This window comes from Passer domesticus, chromosome Z (assembly GCF_036417665.1).
Source record: "Passer domesticus isolate bPasDom1 chromosome Z, bPasDom1.hap1, whole genome shotgun sequence".
NCBI lineage: Eukaryota > Metazoa > Chordata > Aves > Passeriformes > Passeridae > Passer > Passer domesticus.
Window position 1 is genome coordinate 79,292,142 of NC_087512.1, and position 15,630 is coordinate 79,307,771.

Sequence of the window (15,630 nt, forward strand, 5' to 3'; positions counted from 1 at the left end):
TGTTTCTGCACAGGGCTAATAGCAATGGGAGGGATTGACTAAAGATGTCAGTGGCTACTTGGAACACACCAAATCAGGCAGTTCACAGTGACAGCAATCTGCCTAGAGAGCCAGAAAATACTCTTACATACAAATTGCTGGTGGTCCTGCTCTTGACTTGTGGCTTTCAAGTTGTGATTCTTGAAAAGAAGTAAGACTTCATGTGTGTTTATTCTGGTATTACCTCATACAGTGCACCATAGCCCAAGTATGTTGCCATTAAGATGGGATTTAGATAAGTTCACCACAAAAAAAATTATGCTGCATGACATATAGCACTATCAAGAACTCTTAAGTAAAACCATTTTACTGAACTTTTTGATGCACCAGTGCATTACAGGCTGTGTGTGAAAAATCTCAGATCTCCTCTACCAAAATATCAAGTATTTTCTCATTACTAATCTATGTCTAATAGATGTGGAGGCTATTCACAGTTGTCACAAATGACTTATTGTTATGATCCAGCACTGGAGATGAAATAGTAGATTATCTGTGTAGGAGCAGAAATTAACTGTTTCTTGTCTGAAGTCCTCTCAATGTATGATAGAATTGTCAGCTTGTAAACATACGTTATTTTTCCTTTAACAGTGCAAATTAACACCATGACTTATTTTTGGACTGATTATTTTTGTTTTAAGAGTAGTGTTAATAAGACTGGTTGTGATCTGAAATGTTAAATCCTCTTTACTTTCCCCTTTTGTTACAACCCCCTCCAAATCCACAGTGTGTTAGTGTTTTTGACTGTTTATGAAGATCTTATCACACATGTATTGGCTGTTCTAAAATAGTGCTAGGGCAGTTTTTTCCATTCAGTGTCTGACTTGAGTAGAAGCATTGTTTCCTCATGAACACGAGCATGAAAAATACTACGCCTTCTTGATTTACAGCTGAAACCACAGTGGTGCTTTCTTAATATCGCCTCAGAGGGCTGAACTTGGAGCCTTCTGGAGTGAAATTCTTTTGTGCCCACACTCTGTAATATCTGTTCTCAGTGGTGCTTTATTGGGCACCCACCAGCGCTGATAACCAGGAATAACCTTTCAGTTATTACATTTTGCTTGTGCCTCAAAATATTTTCCTAAGAAATATTGCACGGTGTGGAGAGACAAGACATACAGAACAAAACTTCCCTGTGTTCACAGTGTACAGTGTCTTTGAGCTGATCTGGTAACTGATAACCCATTATCTCCTCCCCAGAGCACAACAGGCTGAGCTATGGGCTCGTTTGAGCACTACAGGAAAATGTGTAGTTGCCACGTGGTGGTTGAGGTTTTGGGGTGACATTTGGGGGTCACATTGGCAGTGTGTGCAGGTTTTACCAATACTTGGCCTGCCATGCTCACATGATGAACTGTGTGATCCTTTTTAGACTAGATACTTCTAGATATTTCTAGAGAAAGATATTTCTCCGCCTTCTCACCAAACCTGAACATACAGCAAACAAACTCCAAGCTTGTTAAAAAAAAAAGGCATTACCCACTTTAGTCACATTTCACTATTTTAAGACACAAAAATAAAGATTCCTCCTACCATTCCTTGATCCTCCCTGACCAGTCTTCTCAGAGAACAATTTTGTTATTTCTTATTACAGACATGACGCGTGTTGTTGTAATAGCAGAAGATTTTATCTAATGTTGGCAAGTTTTTTTGGCCAAAGCTTAAAAATTGTTTAGATAATTTGAATGTGACTCCTTTTATGTAATGGTTTAAAATAGAGTTTGTTCCAAGTATAATGTGGTGGTTTTCTGTGAGGAATAAGAATGGGTTTTATATGAACAAGTAATAAGTGGTTGTACTGTCTCATGCTTGATTGGAGGTTTTGGCATACTTATGAACATGTTTATAATCTGCCCCTTGTTTTAATACATCTTTTTTTCTCTTTGTTTCCTCCCCACTTCTGAAAGAAGTCATAAAGGGATACATTAATGCTTATAAGGTTTTTTACATTTTATTCTGCACTTCTAAGCTATTGGAGCAGGGTAGGTGGTCGGCTCATCCTCCTCTGGCATGAGCCTCAGGCTTGAGTAGGAGATGTTTTCTTAGTTCTGGTTCAGGCAGGTCAGCATTTCTGAAATGTAGCAGCATTGTATTTCTCTTTTTGGTCCTCACTGTTCTTCTTACCACTCTAAATGATTACGTGCTGCTACTTGATTTGGCTTGAGTGCCTGAATACAAATAATCAGCAATCAATAGATTCATCTGGTTGTGCAAATCTTCCAAGAATTGCAGCCATAACTTCTGTCCAGGAAAGCTGCAGTTCAGCAAATTGGATGACTCCTGATTAAGTTTCTATTTGTCCTCTGTTCAGTGTATATAACACAGTGTATAATACATTTACACATACACATAAAAGAATACATACATATATATATAAAACACATAAGGTGTCTTTTTAAAAATTTTTTTTATTATTGTAATCCCTTCTGGAGGCAATGTAATATACTCTTTAAGAGTGTAAATTGTTAAAGGTAATGATCTGGAAACTGCCTAACAGTGCAAGGCTTACAGGATCACCCGATGTGTTGCAGGTGCATCTGTTTCTGTGAGAATCTCATAATTCCACATCAGTGAGAGAAGCACTGGCATGAATCTGTGCTGCTGACCTTTGGATAAGGTTGACATAATCTGTTTTTTAATATCTGGTTTGTATGTTTACTGCTGATTATAAGAGCCTATGGATGACACCCTTCATAACTGACAGGTTTAGAAATATTTCCTCTGGACCCTCTGCTGAGAATATATCTGGTACTAATGTATCAAAAGTAGAAAGAATTTGGTAAAATACCTCACCCTAATCTTTATTAGTCTTTCCCTGTACACACTTAAAAGCCTTATTTGTGTCCACTCTGTTTTGTGTCTTGCTTAGCAAATGTGGGTTTTGCCCTTTACCTCATTGAACCTCTAATTGTTTAAATATTTTCTGAGCCCTGGGATACAGGCTGCTTCAGAGTATGCTGCTTGAGCTGGTTTGTTGAATGTTGTTCAGGATCTTTCTACTGTATCCATTCTTAATAGTTGTTGCCTTGGATAAACTAACATACTTAGCTTAGAGTGCTTCTTGCTTTCTTACAGCAAGTGAAGGAAATGTTTGAGTTTAAATGTTCTGGTGCTTGCCTGGCTTGGCAAAACAAAACTGTCTTTTAAGCAGGCATATATATGTGTGTGTATTCACATATATTTTGAATTTATATTTAAAGTTGATATTTTCTCCGTTTTTGAAGTTGAGAGCTGAATTGTGAATAAAAGACATAAGCTGGCCTTTGTCCATGGGGCTGATGTTTTCTCCATCTGTGATCCTTCCCATTTAAATGGAGAGCAGTGTTTGGGGAGAGACTTCTCTTCCCTCCTTTTCCCTGAAATGCCAATCTCCCATCCCTCTTTCTGGCAGCATCACCTTACAAAGAGTAGTAGAATAGTTTGCAGGGAAATGAATAATTTATTTCCTGAAAAATTGATCAAATGACAGCTAAGTCTGAACCACAGGAAATGCTACAGCAGAGACCAGTAACTTGAGGTAGAACAGTCTGTGCTTTCAGATTAAGAAGTAAAATTTCTTGTGCATTTGAAATCTTCTAGCTCTTTTTCTACAGACCAGGTGTTTGACTTTTTTTAGGCATCTGGGGCTAATTCTTAATTATATTTACCACACTGGCTGTTAATGGTTTGCTCTTATAGGTTTGTTTTACATTCCTTTAAATCCGAGATGTGCAAGGGACGTAAAGGAGCAACTCAAAACTTCTGTCATGTCATTCTTTTTATTTTTCTGTTTACACAAGTAAGATGGGGAGTTTTTTTTTTTTTTTACAAGATAAGTTTTGCATACCCACTCTGCTCTGTCAGTCACACAAAATACAAACTTTGTGTTTTCAAAGGAGCCCTTTGAGGATGGCTACGCCAATGGTGAGGAGGGCACACCAGCTGGGGATGCAGCTGCTGCTTACACACCTGACAGCAAAGGGGTGGTCAAGTTTGGCTGGATAAAAGGCGTGCTGGTGAGTTTGATATGTGGTTCTTCAGTTTCTTACAGGTGCTGATCTAGTCTTACAGATATTTCCTACCACCTTCTTTGTTGACAGGCATTGTGATAGTGTTGTATAAAGATTGTATGCATGAGAGGTGTGATAAATGCCATAATTTTAGGAAGGGTTGCTCCTATTTCAACTGAATTTTAAAGAAATAAATATTTCAGGGCTTTAAGTTCTTAAGGTCTCGGCACAGGTTTTAAGTGTTTTTATGTTGCATGATTTCCAAGAAGGAAAGATACTGTAGTAAAAGAATACATGCTTTACTTCTGTGGTTTGGAGAGGTTATCTCCTTTTCTTGTAGGATTGATATCTTACTCTTTAGGGAAGAGAGAGACCCAAGATCTGTTTTTAGTCTCCTGTCTGAATTCTGTACGATACAAACTCTGATTTTTATTGAGATCTAAGAGTTGTAAATACTAGGATTAAAAAAAAAAAGCACACCTCTCCATCCTGTTATTGTGCAGATGTGTTGTAAGAAGTTACAGAAATGGAAAGTTGCAGCAGGGTTTTTGTTCTTTTAAGAAGAGTAAGTTATTTAGTAGGATGTTGCTTTAGTGAATTTTTTTTTATTTAAGAGAGAGAGATTTCTGAGAGATGCAGGCTGGGCTTTTAGATCTCACAATCATCATAGACTTCTATCTTATTTTAAGTCATGTATTCTGTAGTGTGAATTTTGCATCCTAAAGTTTAGGGTCTAAATTATTATTATTGTTTGCTTACGGCATACAATGCAAGTGTCAGATATTGAAATACTCTTAACTCTGTGTTTAAGGTAGTAACTTTTTAATCATATTGAAGTCCCTTTTTTTTTAACCAAACTTAAACCTGAATAATAACATTATATTCTTGTGAAATAATTTGAAAAATAGTGAGGAAGTACAACAAGATATGTCAATAACATTAAAAACTGAACTAAAGGATTAGTGAAAATGACTGCAGATGCAAGAACTAATCTTTGTTAAATTTCTGTTTTGTTCTAGGTACGATGTATGTTAAATATTTGGGGTGTGATGCTCTTCATCAGACTATCATGGATTGTAGGACAAGCTGGGATAGGTATGGGTACTTATGCTGTAATTTTATTTCATTACTTTGAAATGTGATCCACAAGAGATGTTGATCCTGAGCTTTTACTTCAAACAGGAATAGGAAATTACCTTAATATTGCCAATTTTTATGGTAATTTATCTTACCAAAAACTTCAACCAGTTAGACTTTTTCATTTGGGTACAAGACAAGTATTTTAAAATTTACATTTTTAAGTCTTCAGTGAACTGTAGAGATAATATTTTGATCTCTTAATTATTAAACCCTGCATATGGACTGTGTAGTATATAAGCAGTTCTTTTCAAATGGTTAACTTAGTGTTGGATTGATCTCTAGAATACAGCTCTTATCTTGATGTTTAAAGAGAATCTTTGCACAGTTTTATTTTTATCCTGATAGGAGAAAGAGGTAGCCTTTTGCTTGAAAGTAAATTTGTGTTCTATTTGCAAGACTTGAGTATTTAAATGAAATTAAGGTGAAGGTTTGTACTCTTTAATACTGCGGGACTCAGAGTGTTTTCATCTCTTTTCTCAAAAGGTCTCTCTGTCTTGGTTATTGGAATGGCCACTGTTGTGACAACGATTACAGGACTCTCTACTTCAGCAATAGCCACAAATGGCTTTGTGAGAGGAGGTAATGCTATTTTCATGAGGTTTTTAAGCTTTCCTCACTCTGGAGTGCACACTTTAATGTTGCTGCAGAGCAAAGCCTTCCTTGTGTTCTGTGTGATCAAACAGTCACATAATTAACAAAAAGTCAATAAGTAGCCTGTTATTTAGATTTGAACTAGTACCTTGCTTTTGTGCTGTAAAGGAACTTTATTGGTGTAAATTTTTGTAATACAAACATTTCTAAGGATACATATCCAGGAATGAGTAGGGTCTTAATATTCTCCTGAGCTGCACTTGTTGGTTAAGAGTGTGCTTGTGTGTGTTCATGTCCTGAAATAAACCTTCACACGAGTAACTCTCCACACTCTCAGCAAACTCTTAGCTCCAGCTTTCCCAAGGGTGATGGTTTTCATTCTCTTCCATGGTTTATGTGGTGTTGTCAACTGTTTTTGGAAATGGTTGGTGCCTCTGACATGACCAAACTACTTCATGACATTACATGACTGCTACTAGGAAAAAAATATGGTGGAATTAAAGTAGGAGCTTATAAAACTATCTTCATTAAGATTAAAAATTTAGAAAAAAAGCCTCACTATTGCAAAGTAAACAGACCCAATGGGAAAAGTCAGCTATGTGTTAGCATTATGTCAAGCTTACTTTCTGAATACCCTTCTGATTTGTAATTATATGATGTATATTGGGTTGTTCTATTCCTATAGGAGCTTTCTTTATTTTATTTTTTTTTAAGTCACTCTTGAAAAATAGTACTTCATTAGAAAATGTGAAATCCTGTATTGGAAGAACTGTAGAATTTCATAGGAACAATTGTTATATTGTTTATTACAGTAAGATTTTTTTTTTTTTAATGGTACATAAGAAATACAGAGTATGGCCAAGCTGGGTACATATATAGGATTTCCACAAGAAGTCTAATGCAGTGAAATTAAGTATTTTCTGTTACAGATTTTTGAAATGTACTCAGTTACTGGAGGATTTTGCTGCTTTTAGAAAGCTTAACCTTAAGTCTGAAGAATAAGCCTTTGCTGCATTTTCTAAACTTTACCTTCCTGTAATACTCCATCACATTTTCTATTGTCATGTGGAATTTGTTATTTTTGTCCAGCTCAAAAGTACAAAGAACAGGCTCTTGAGTGTCCCATTGGAGGGCAGAAAATTCCTTTAGCAACAGAGCTTTTAGAAACAGGTCTTCAGAAGTTTGGAACTTCATTGGGTTTATTGCAGTCTGCTTTGCCAGTTCCTTGCTCTTGACTGCACAAGTGCTTTGAGCAGTTTGAAGTAAAAAGCCCAGTTATCCTGCAGCTTGTGTTCTAGAATTTTTAAACCATAGGCCTGGTTGCATATTTGATATGCAATAATATGAGCTGGTGCATGAATTATAGTTATTTCCACCTGATCTCTTTGCCTAAGAACTTGAAATAACATTCCTAAAACTTCAGCACATCTGTCCCTAAAATAATGAGTTAAGGGTGGTTTTCTAATACATCAGGGAATCAAGAGTGAGTACATTCTGACTCGTGTAAATGTTAAAGTGCTAATGACTGTCTGATATAGACTCTGTCATGTAGAGTACTTTTTTGTCATTTGTATTTTTTTTTTTTTTCTTTCAGGAGGAGCATATTACCTAATTTCCAGAAGTCTGGGGCCAGAGTTTGGTGGTGCCATAGGTCTGATCTTTGCATTTGCCAATGCTGTTGCAGTGGCAATGTATGTTGTTGGTTTTGCAGAGACTGTTGTCGAGTTACTCAAGGTACATGTGCTTATATTGATTATACTTTTATCTGTAAAGTTTTTCACTTCATATAGAATGTTCGAGTATATATAAAGTATATACTTTATGTGTAAAGGTGAATATTATACTTGCTTTTTGATTCATCTGGTCATAGAACTGTGTGGTTTGGAAGAGACTTTTCAAGGTCACTTAGTCCATTCCCCATCCAGGTAGAATCACAGAATGGCTTGGGTTGAAAGGGACCCTAAAGACCACCCAGGGCCACCCCCTGCCATGGGCAGGGACACCTTCCACTATCCCAGGCTGCTCCAAGCCCCATCCAGCCTGGCCTGGGACACTTCCAGGGATCCAGGGGCAGCCACAGCTGCTCTGGGCACCCTGTGCCAGAGCCTCACCACCCTCACTGTAAAATATTTCTTTCTTACATCTAGCCTAAATCTGCCATCTTTTAGTTTAAAACCATTATTCCTTGTTCTGTCACCACAAGCCCTATCCAAAAGTCTGTTCCCATTTTTCTTGGGATGCTCTCCCTGGAGCTCCGTTTTCTTCAGGCTGAACAGCCCTTATTGTTTGCATTTGGAAGATTCATTGATTTAAAAACAAGGTAAAACCCAAATTACTTGTATCCTTAAAGGGAATTTACAGTCAGTAAATTTGTGGTGTGCAGGTTAACTACTAATAAATTGTAGTGAATAAAATGCTGTTCTTTAGTAGGGAAGGTATTTACCTGATGAAGGACGTAACTGTGTATTTTTTGTTTTGTTAGGAAAATGGAACGTTGATGATCGATGAAATGAATGATATCAGAATCATAGGGGCTATCACAGTAGTTATACTGCTGGGCATTTCCATTGCAGGAATGGAGTGGGAAGCGAAAGTAAGGATTTCCCATCTTTTTTTTAATTCTCTGCTTCATCATTTTGGTTCAATTTCTGTACCTTAGCTGTCTTATTTTGAATATATTCAGTATTGCATGATGTACATTAGAAGTCAGTTGATTTTTATGCAGTAGCTCTTGGTCTGGCCACTAGCACGTGCAGCTCTGAACAGCATTTCAGATCCTAAAACACTTCATTGGAAGCTTAAGCATCTGTGAGAACTTAAACTCCAGCATAACCCACTCTTAATGACATTGTCAAATAGATTAATGGTGTTTCTCTCTTCTGGGCAATTGCAGCACAAGAGAAGGTAAGAACTTCAGCATGGGAATTTTCCCTTACTATAAACCTTAGGCAAATTCTGAGGCTGAAAGCACAGGGCTGGCTTCCCTTCTCTTTCATTCTCTTCTGATTTGGTTTTCACCTGGAAACAGCCAGACAGTGGGATGCATTCACTAGACCCAGCATGGAGAAGGGTTTTGAACATTGGTGGTGGTGAATGTGTAGGAGGGAAAACCTCCTTCCCTCACCTTGTGGCTGCACAGTCTTAGGTCAGCTCTGTCTGAAGAGATTTTAACAGAGAAGCTCTTCTGCCTTACCAGTTTTCTGCTTGACATTATGAGCCAGTGTAGGTTGCTCTCTGGTTCCTGCACCTTGTAGGATTTTTCTGAATATCTGTCCTTAATGTGCTCTAAAAAAAAAAAAATTGAGAAGAGCCTCTCACTGGGGCTTCCTTCCCAACTTACATTTATATCACAATAGCTCCTATTTTCTTCACTCACAAGCAGCTGAAGGAGCCTCCTCATGAAGCGTTGTAAGTTTCTTGTGTTCCTGCATCAAGAAGATGATGCTATTTATAATAAAAGTGAGAGAGAGTTTTTTATCATTGTTGCTTCCAAGAAATAGGGAAGTGAGTGAAGATTGAATGCATTGCTTTGATGTGCTGGGGAGAAAAGAAACTTACAGAAATTGACTTTGGCATGAACTTCTAAATTGAACTGCTGTAGAAACTGTTTACCTTTCTCAAGCAGCCCTTCACTGTCTATAACCTGAATTTGTGATACTCTCTTTATCCACCCAACAATTCTGACCTCCTTATTCTGAACTGTTTTGAAGAGTTATTTGTTAATAATCCTCTGACTACCACTTGAAGTCACAAGTAGTATCTCCATTTTTCTGTGTAGCATGAGCAGTTGTATAACAAATAGTTTGCATGAAAATACCCCTGTTAAATGTTTCTACATCAAACCTGAATTGTGGTATTACTGCAGTGCCATCTTTATTTTAGGGGTAGTTTCCAAAAGTCCTGTCCTCAGTGTAAAAGTCAAGACTTGGTTTCTCTGTCAAGGAAGGAGGCAAGTGGGAGCAATGATAGGCAGCTGAACCTGTCAAACAAGCATTTCATGTGGGCTAACATAGAACTCAGCACAGCAAAACACCAGTGTCTCCATCTTGATCTGTGGTGTTCTCCTATGCCTTAGCCATGTCTCAGAGAATGCCTTGGAAAATGGAGCAGGGGAATCTATAATAATGCCTTTTAACCAAATCAAAAAGTGAAGAGAGACTGGGATTGATTCCAGGGAAGTTTGCTTTAAAAAATGGCTTTTTAGAGTTTGTGGTGTTTACTGCTCAGCTCCTTGTGTTGAAGTTTTAGAAGCCCATTCTTTCAGACTTTGGAATTTAAGTAAGATACTCAGCAAACATCCCTAGCTTCAGGGAGATGCCTAGGTTAGTTACTGGAAAAACCTACTTGTGGCTATTGCTCTGTGATAAATTCTTGTTTATGTTTCTGTCTTGCTGAAGACTTCTACAAGTACCCAGCTGTATCCTCACACCTCTCACCTATTCTTGAGGCTTTACAAAGATTTAAATACAGGGCACGAAGTGTTTTCTTCAGGTGGAGTTCTAACTCTGCTCCAGGCCATTTGGCTGGGTTTATCACTGTTCCACCCTGTTTTCCTGAGAGGCTGTGTGAACTGAAAACTTTGTTTTGTAGGCATGAACAATGCTACAGCATATTAACTCCTGATCCTGGGCCTGAAAAAGGTCTGTGAATAGCTTCCCCCAAGCTACTGACATTCCTTTTTAAGGAATCAAATCACCCAAAAGATAACAGCAGTGGGATTGCTTATTTAAATTAAAGACCTGAACCATCCCTACAGTGCCTAGATTTATCTTTGTACACACTTTTGAGGTGTGGGATGGTTTAAAGTACTTCTTGTTCAATTTGTAGGGTTTATAATTGTTCTGCAGAAAAGTGACTAAAAATCTAGGTTGTAATAAAAGTAGTCTCAAAACTAGGAATTTACAAGTAATTGTTGCAGTTTGCAATTTGGTTTCCTTAGTAAGGATTAAGAACATGAGAACGTAGCAAAATAAACTATTTCCTTGCATAAAATATTAAACAAAAGCTATTTTGTTCTGGATGTAATAAAATTTTTAGGAAATACCACATACTAAAGTATAAGACAAAGGATGACCATGGCTAATAATGCAGTAGTAGCATTTGTGTTGCATTTGGCTCTTTTCATGTGAATTTCTTGAATCTCCTCAAATGCATTCCTTCTGGAAGGCTGATATATAGAGAAATTAGTCCTTTTGAGCATTTTGCTTTAGAAGTATAGTTTTGAGGCATTTAGTAATGATAAACCTTTTTGATTAGGTATAAAACTTGGAAATTACTCCTATTTCTTAATTAAAAATCCTTGTACAAGTTCTCTCCAGCTTTCCTCATTTTTTTGCAGAGAACATGCTGAGAAGGTGAAGCTGAATTTGGAATCAAGTAAACATTTACATTTTATAGCAGAGCACTTGATACTGTGAAAAGAACAAGTTCTCCTGTCTGACAGCAGTCATTGTGTTTCAGGCACAGATAGTCCTGCTGGTGATCCTCATACTTGCTATTGGAGACTTTGTCATAGGAACATTTATTCCTCTGGAGAGCAAGAAGCCCAAAGGTTTCTTTGGTTATAATGGTATGTTGGAACAGTTTAAAGTATGGTAAACAATACCTTTCTTTGCAAAAGAAGCTGCTCTAATTAAATATCCAATATATCTTATAGCTCTGTTTAACTGTGGAGACTTTTTTTTCTGATTTCTTCTAACTTCTGTGGTTGGATCAAAACTTGAGTATTGCTTAATATTGAATATATATTAAATTTTAAAAAGCTGGATTATACTGTAAGTATTTTTTCTGCATTTAAATCTGTGTTGACTTTTACTTTGAGTTGAAGTGATGCATTAGGGCTTAAATGCTTCTGCATTTAGTTTTAAGAAGGCTCTGTGACTATCAGTATTTTTACTGGTCTGATAGTGGCCGGAATGGGTTCATACTTCAGCTTCATGTGAATATTGACAGACTTAAATCTTCTCCTGCAGCCGACATATTCATGGAGAATTTTGGGCCGGATTTCCGACAAGAAGAAACTTTCTTTTCCGTGTTTGCTATTTTCTTCCCTGCTGCAACTGGCATACTTGCTGGTGCAAATATCTCGGGGGACCTTGCGGTAAGTAGTGAATTAAAAACATTATTCATGTCATTCATGACCACTCAAGTGTGCATTAACCTCTGTCATCACTGTCCACTGACGTTTTTCTTTCAGGATCCTCAGTCAGCCATACCCAAAGGAACGCTGTTGGCCATCCTGATCACTACAATGGTTTACGTAGGAATTGCAGTATCTGTAGGTAAATAGAGAATGTTTTTAACTTCATGCTTTCATTCCGAGGATCTGTTTTGATATGGTTTTATGTAAATTGTTATGCAGGGTCGTTATGTAATTGACTTTCCTGCATGGGAAGGTAATAGCCAAAGGTTTCTGGGTTTTACAGTTGGGAGATTCAGTTTTCAGCTGGTTTTATAATTACATTAAATAACTGATGCTTTTCTAAGAAAATTGACTGCTTCAGACTAAAGATGACTGAAGACTTCTATCAGTGTTGCCTCATTGTTGCAGTTACTTACCTTAAAGGATTTATAGTTTAGCAGTGGGATAATCCCTGGATTAGAAAAGCATGTTTTCAGGAACTACCCACTGAAAAAACACATGTATTGTTTTGAGGATTATGGTAATCAGCCACATACCTGCAGTGAGCTGTGGGATGATCAGAGAGCACTGTGGTGAGGATGCTTGAGCAGTAATTCCCAGTTGAGGGAGGAGAGCAAGAAAGGCCTTCAGTTCTCATCAGCCCACTTTTGGGAGTGTCATGTTCTTGTGTAAAGAGGAGAAATAATCACAGACTGATCTGAGTCTTCTCTTCCCCATCTTTCCCACCCCACAGTTGTTTGAAATCCTGTGTAGAAGTCACCCTGGGGTTGATACCAGTTTTGCTGTAGAGCACCAGTGGTTTACTATGTTTTTCCCATGCATAAAATAATCCTAGTAACTTTAAGATTACAGTGTTGTAATTGAATCATTTCTTGCCTGTGATCGGAACCATTTTTTACTCACATCACATAAAGCAGTTTCTGACAGCAATAATAATTTTTCTTATATGAAAGACCTTGTTTTATAAGGCTGTGGTGCCTTTTGAATGAAATTCTCATTTCATTGATCTTACCACTAATGATACTTCCTTTCCAAAGATACCAATCTTGCTAGCCTGCCTCTGTTGGCTAACATGGGAGTGTAGCTCTGCCAAATAGTTGCTCTGTAGTGATTGTGCTTTGTGCAGCATAATGAGCTACACTCATTTCCTAATTAGATTGACTGCACAGACCTCTTGCTACCGAATTTGAATCCTTTGGAACCTCAACCCACACAAGACTAAAATTATTGTTAATACTCTCTTATTAATGGAATACTTTGATCAGCTTCCAAACATGAAAAATGCAGTATAAAAACTGACAAAAGAAGCAGTTTGCAAAACCAACTGGACGTAAAATTGATTAATCAGAAATGTTCTGCCGTGTACTGACTTACGCTTTGAGTGCTGCTAGTTAGAAAAAGGCAGCAGGAGTCAGAGATCATGAGTGAAATTTAGCTCCTTTTGAGGCGTTGAATTAGGAATATTGAACAAATACAAATACTTTGATTCCTTTCCCAGGGGAGTGGTAAGCAAGGCACTAAAGATTTGAAGGGGCTAGTAAATGGTGCACAGTAGTCACATCTGAAGAGAAGGAAGATGTTCTGAACTTAACTCACTATTTGTATACTCTGTAGTAAGTAGAAAGGGCTGAAAGAAGGAAAATCACTGATCCTGCTGCTAGAGGTAGGCAGCTATTTCAAAAAGATAACTGAGACATAGGTATGCAGTTTCATAATTCAGCAAAGGACTACTGCAGACATGAAGGTGGCATGAGGAGGCAGATTTCACAGGCAAATTTGCTTTAAAACATCTTGGAAGATAACATTTCAAAGAACAGCATTTATCGCTTTAAGAACAAGGGAAGCTCTAACAAAAAAAAAAAAGCCAGAGTTCTGAGTAGCATTGAGACCTGCTTCCTGTGGTTATGAAAATAAAACTAATTCACAAGAGCCAAACTGTAGGTGTTTACAGTGCTAGTAAAATTAAGCACTCTGAACAGCAGTCTGAAGGGCTGAGTACCTCTGGAATTCATATATTGAGGATATAATTTACAGCCATCTCTATCAAGTTTTCTCATGCTTAAAGCCTTGCAAAGCTCTATTTCACTTTGGCAGGAACACACTTATAAATGCCTTTGAAAAAGTGAAATCTTATTTTCACAGGAGGGAAGACCTAAAGACTTTTTTTTTGAAAATGCTGCCTGAATCATAAAAATAAATGAAACTTTTTTGAATGAGTCTTACAGAAAATAACATTTATTATTGTTACTTCTAGCTTAGTGTCTTCTGCTGAGAACAGAGCCTGCCTTGCCTGGCTTTGTTCTATATTTTCTCACAGTAAGGCCCACATTAAGTTTGTTCCTACTGCCATGTCTCTTTTTGCCATATTTTGATTCCATGTCTGAAAGCTGAGTTTAAACTTTGACAAAATGAGGAAGAGGAGGGCTGTGATAGTGCATTGTAGGTATTTAATGAATTGTTCAGTATAATTAGCCTGCCACTGCAATCTTGTCACCAACAAAATGTTGTTTACCAGTAGTTCAGCTGGGAAGTGTGTTACCAAATCCATTGTATACTGCTTGAGTGGCTGGGGGAAACATTTTCCTCTTACAGTTAAACAAGAAAACAATTTAAAAAAACCCCTCAGCTCCTCCACATACACTCAAGAAGAGCATAAGACAGATGTTTAGTGTAGGAAACTTACTGTAATTTAACCAATTAGGCATAATAAGTAACTAAAAAATAAATGAGGAGTGGAAGGATTAATTAATGTCCACCTACTGGGACCAGGTGTTGTGGTGGGCTGTTAATGAAGTTCTGATGGCCCACAAGAATTTAAATATGGTATTGCTAATCAGGAATTAATTTTCCCCATGGAAAATACATAGATGCCTAGGAATATTACTGAATAAACTTAAACTTGCAGCAGATCTCTGCCTTCTTCCTTTGGAAGTAGATAATTTAGGTCCTTAGCTGTCATGGGGTTTTGCTGCAAGGCAGTTCTTGTCATTCAGATTCCTAAAAGATTAAAGTAAGAGAGTTTTATTGACTCTCTTGACTTTTCCTACTCCATACTTAATTCCAGTCCCCAGAGTATTTCCTGGTGTTCAAACAGTTTGATTCCCTCTACTATTAGACCACAAAACATTAAATAATACTTAGTCTGATCTACTTTTTGTCATTTATGAGACAAAACCCCTTGAAATAGAAGACTTAATGGTCTTTTAGTACTCTTTAGTTTTTCTTAATACTTACAGGCAGAAATACTGTTTCTCAGGCATTTTTTTGACCAGCCAAATTAAAAGTAATCATAGATGAACAGAAGACAATAGTTAAGGTGATGATTATAAAAGAATGTGGGAGAAATGGTACTCTGTTTTTCACCAAGGAACGAACTGTAAAATGTCATGGTCACCTAGGAGATGGCTTACTTAAACACTGGGAAATGGCTTGTGACAGGGTTTCATGAAACTTACTGGTTTTTTAATGGCTAAGTCATAGTGACTGGAAAAAAAAACAACTGCAACAGAATGTGTACCTGTCTGCAAACATCTATACACACAAAACAAATCTGCACTCCTCTCGGAAAATTGACCAAAAGAGAAAGAATGAAGTCATAAAACTATAAAATGGCTTGTGTTGGAAGGGACCTTGAAGATCATCCACGGCAGGGACACTTTGCACTATCCCAGGCTGCTCCAAGCCCATCCAACCTGGCCTTGGACTCTTCCAGAGATTGTGCTCTTAAATTTC

At 37.4% G+C, this 15,630-nt stretch overlaps 1 protein-coding gene across 2 annotated transcripts in view; it reads left to right on the forward strand.

The window, feature by feature from the left end:
- The window catches only part of SLC12A2 (solute carrier family 12 member 2), a 51,873-nt gene that overhangs the window by 12,393 nt on the left and 23,850 nt on the right, over positions 1–15,630 (forward strand). For both annotated transcript variants that reach the window (XM_064402992.1, XM_064402991.1), the window contains exons 2-9: positions 3,912–4,031; positions 5,045–5,120; positions 5,649–5,744; positions 7,351–7,490; positions 8,239–8,349; positions 11,217–11,325; positions 11,729–11,856; positions 11,953–12,037. In XM_064402992.1, the coding sequence (XP_064259062.1) occupies positions 3,912–4,031; positions 5,045–5,120; positions 5,649–5,744; positions 7,351–7,490; positions 8,239–8,349; positions 11,217–11,325; positions 11,729–11,856; positions 11,953–12,037 (865 nt within the window). The remainder of the gene's footprint in view (positions 1–3,911; positions 4,032–5,044; positions 5,121–5,648; positions 5,745–7,350; positions 7,491–8,238; positions 8,350–11,216; positions 11,326–11,728; positions 11,857–11,952; positions 12,038–15,630) is intronic.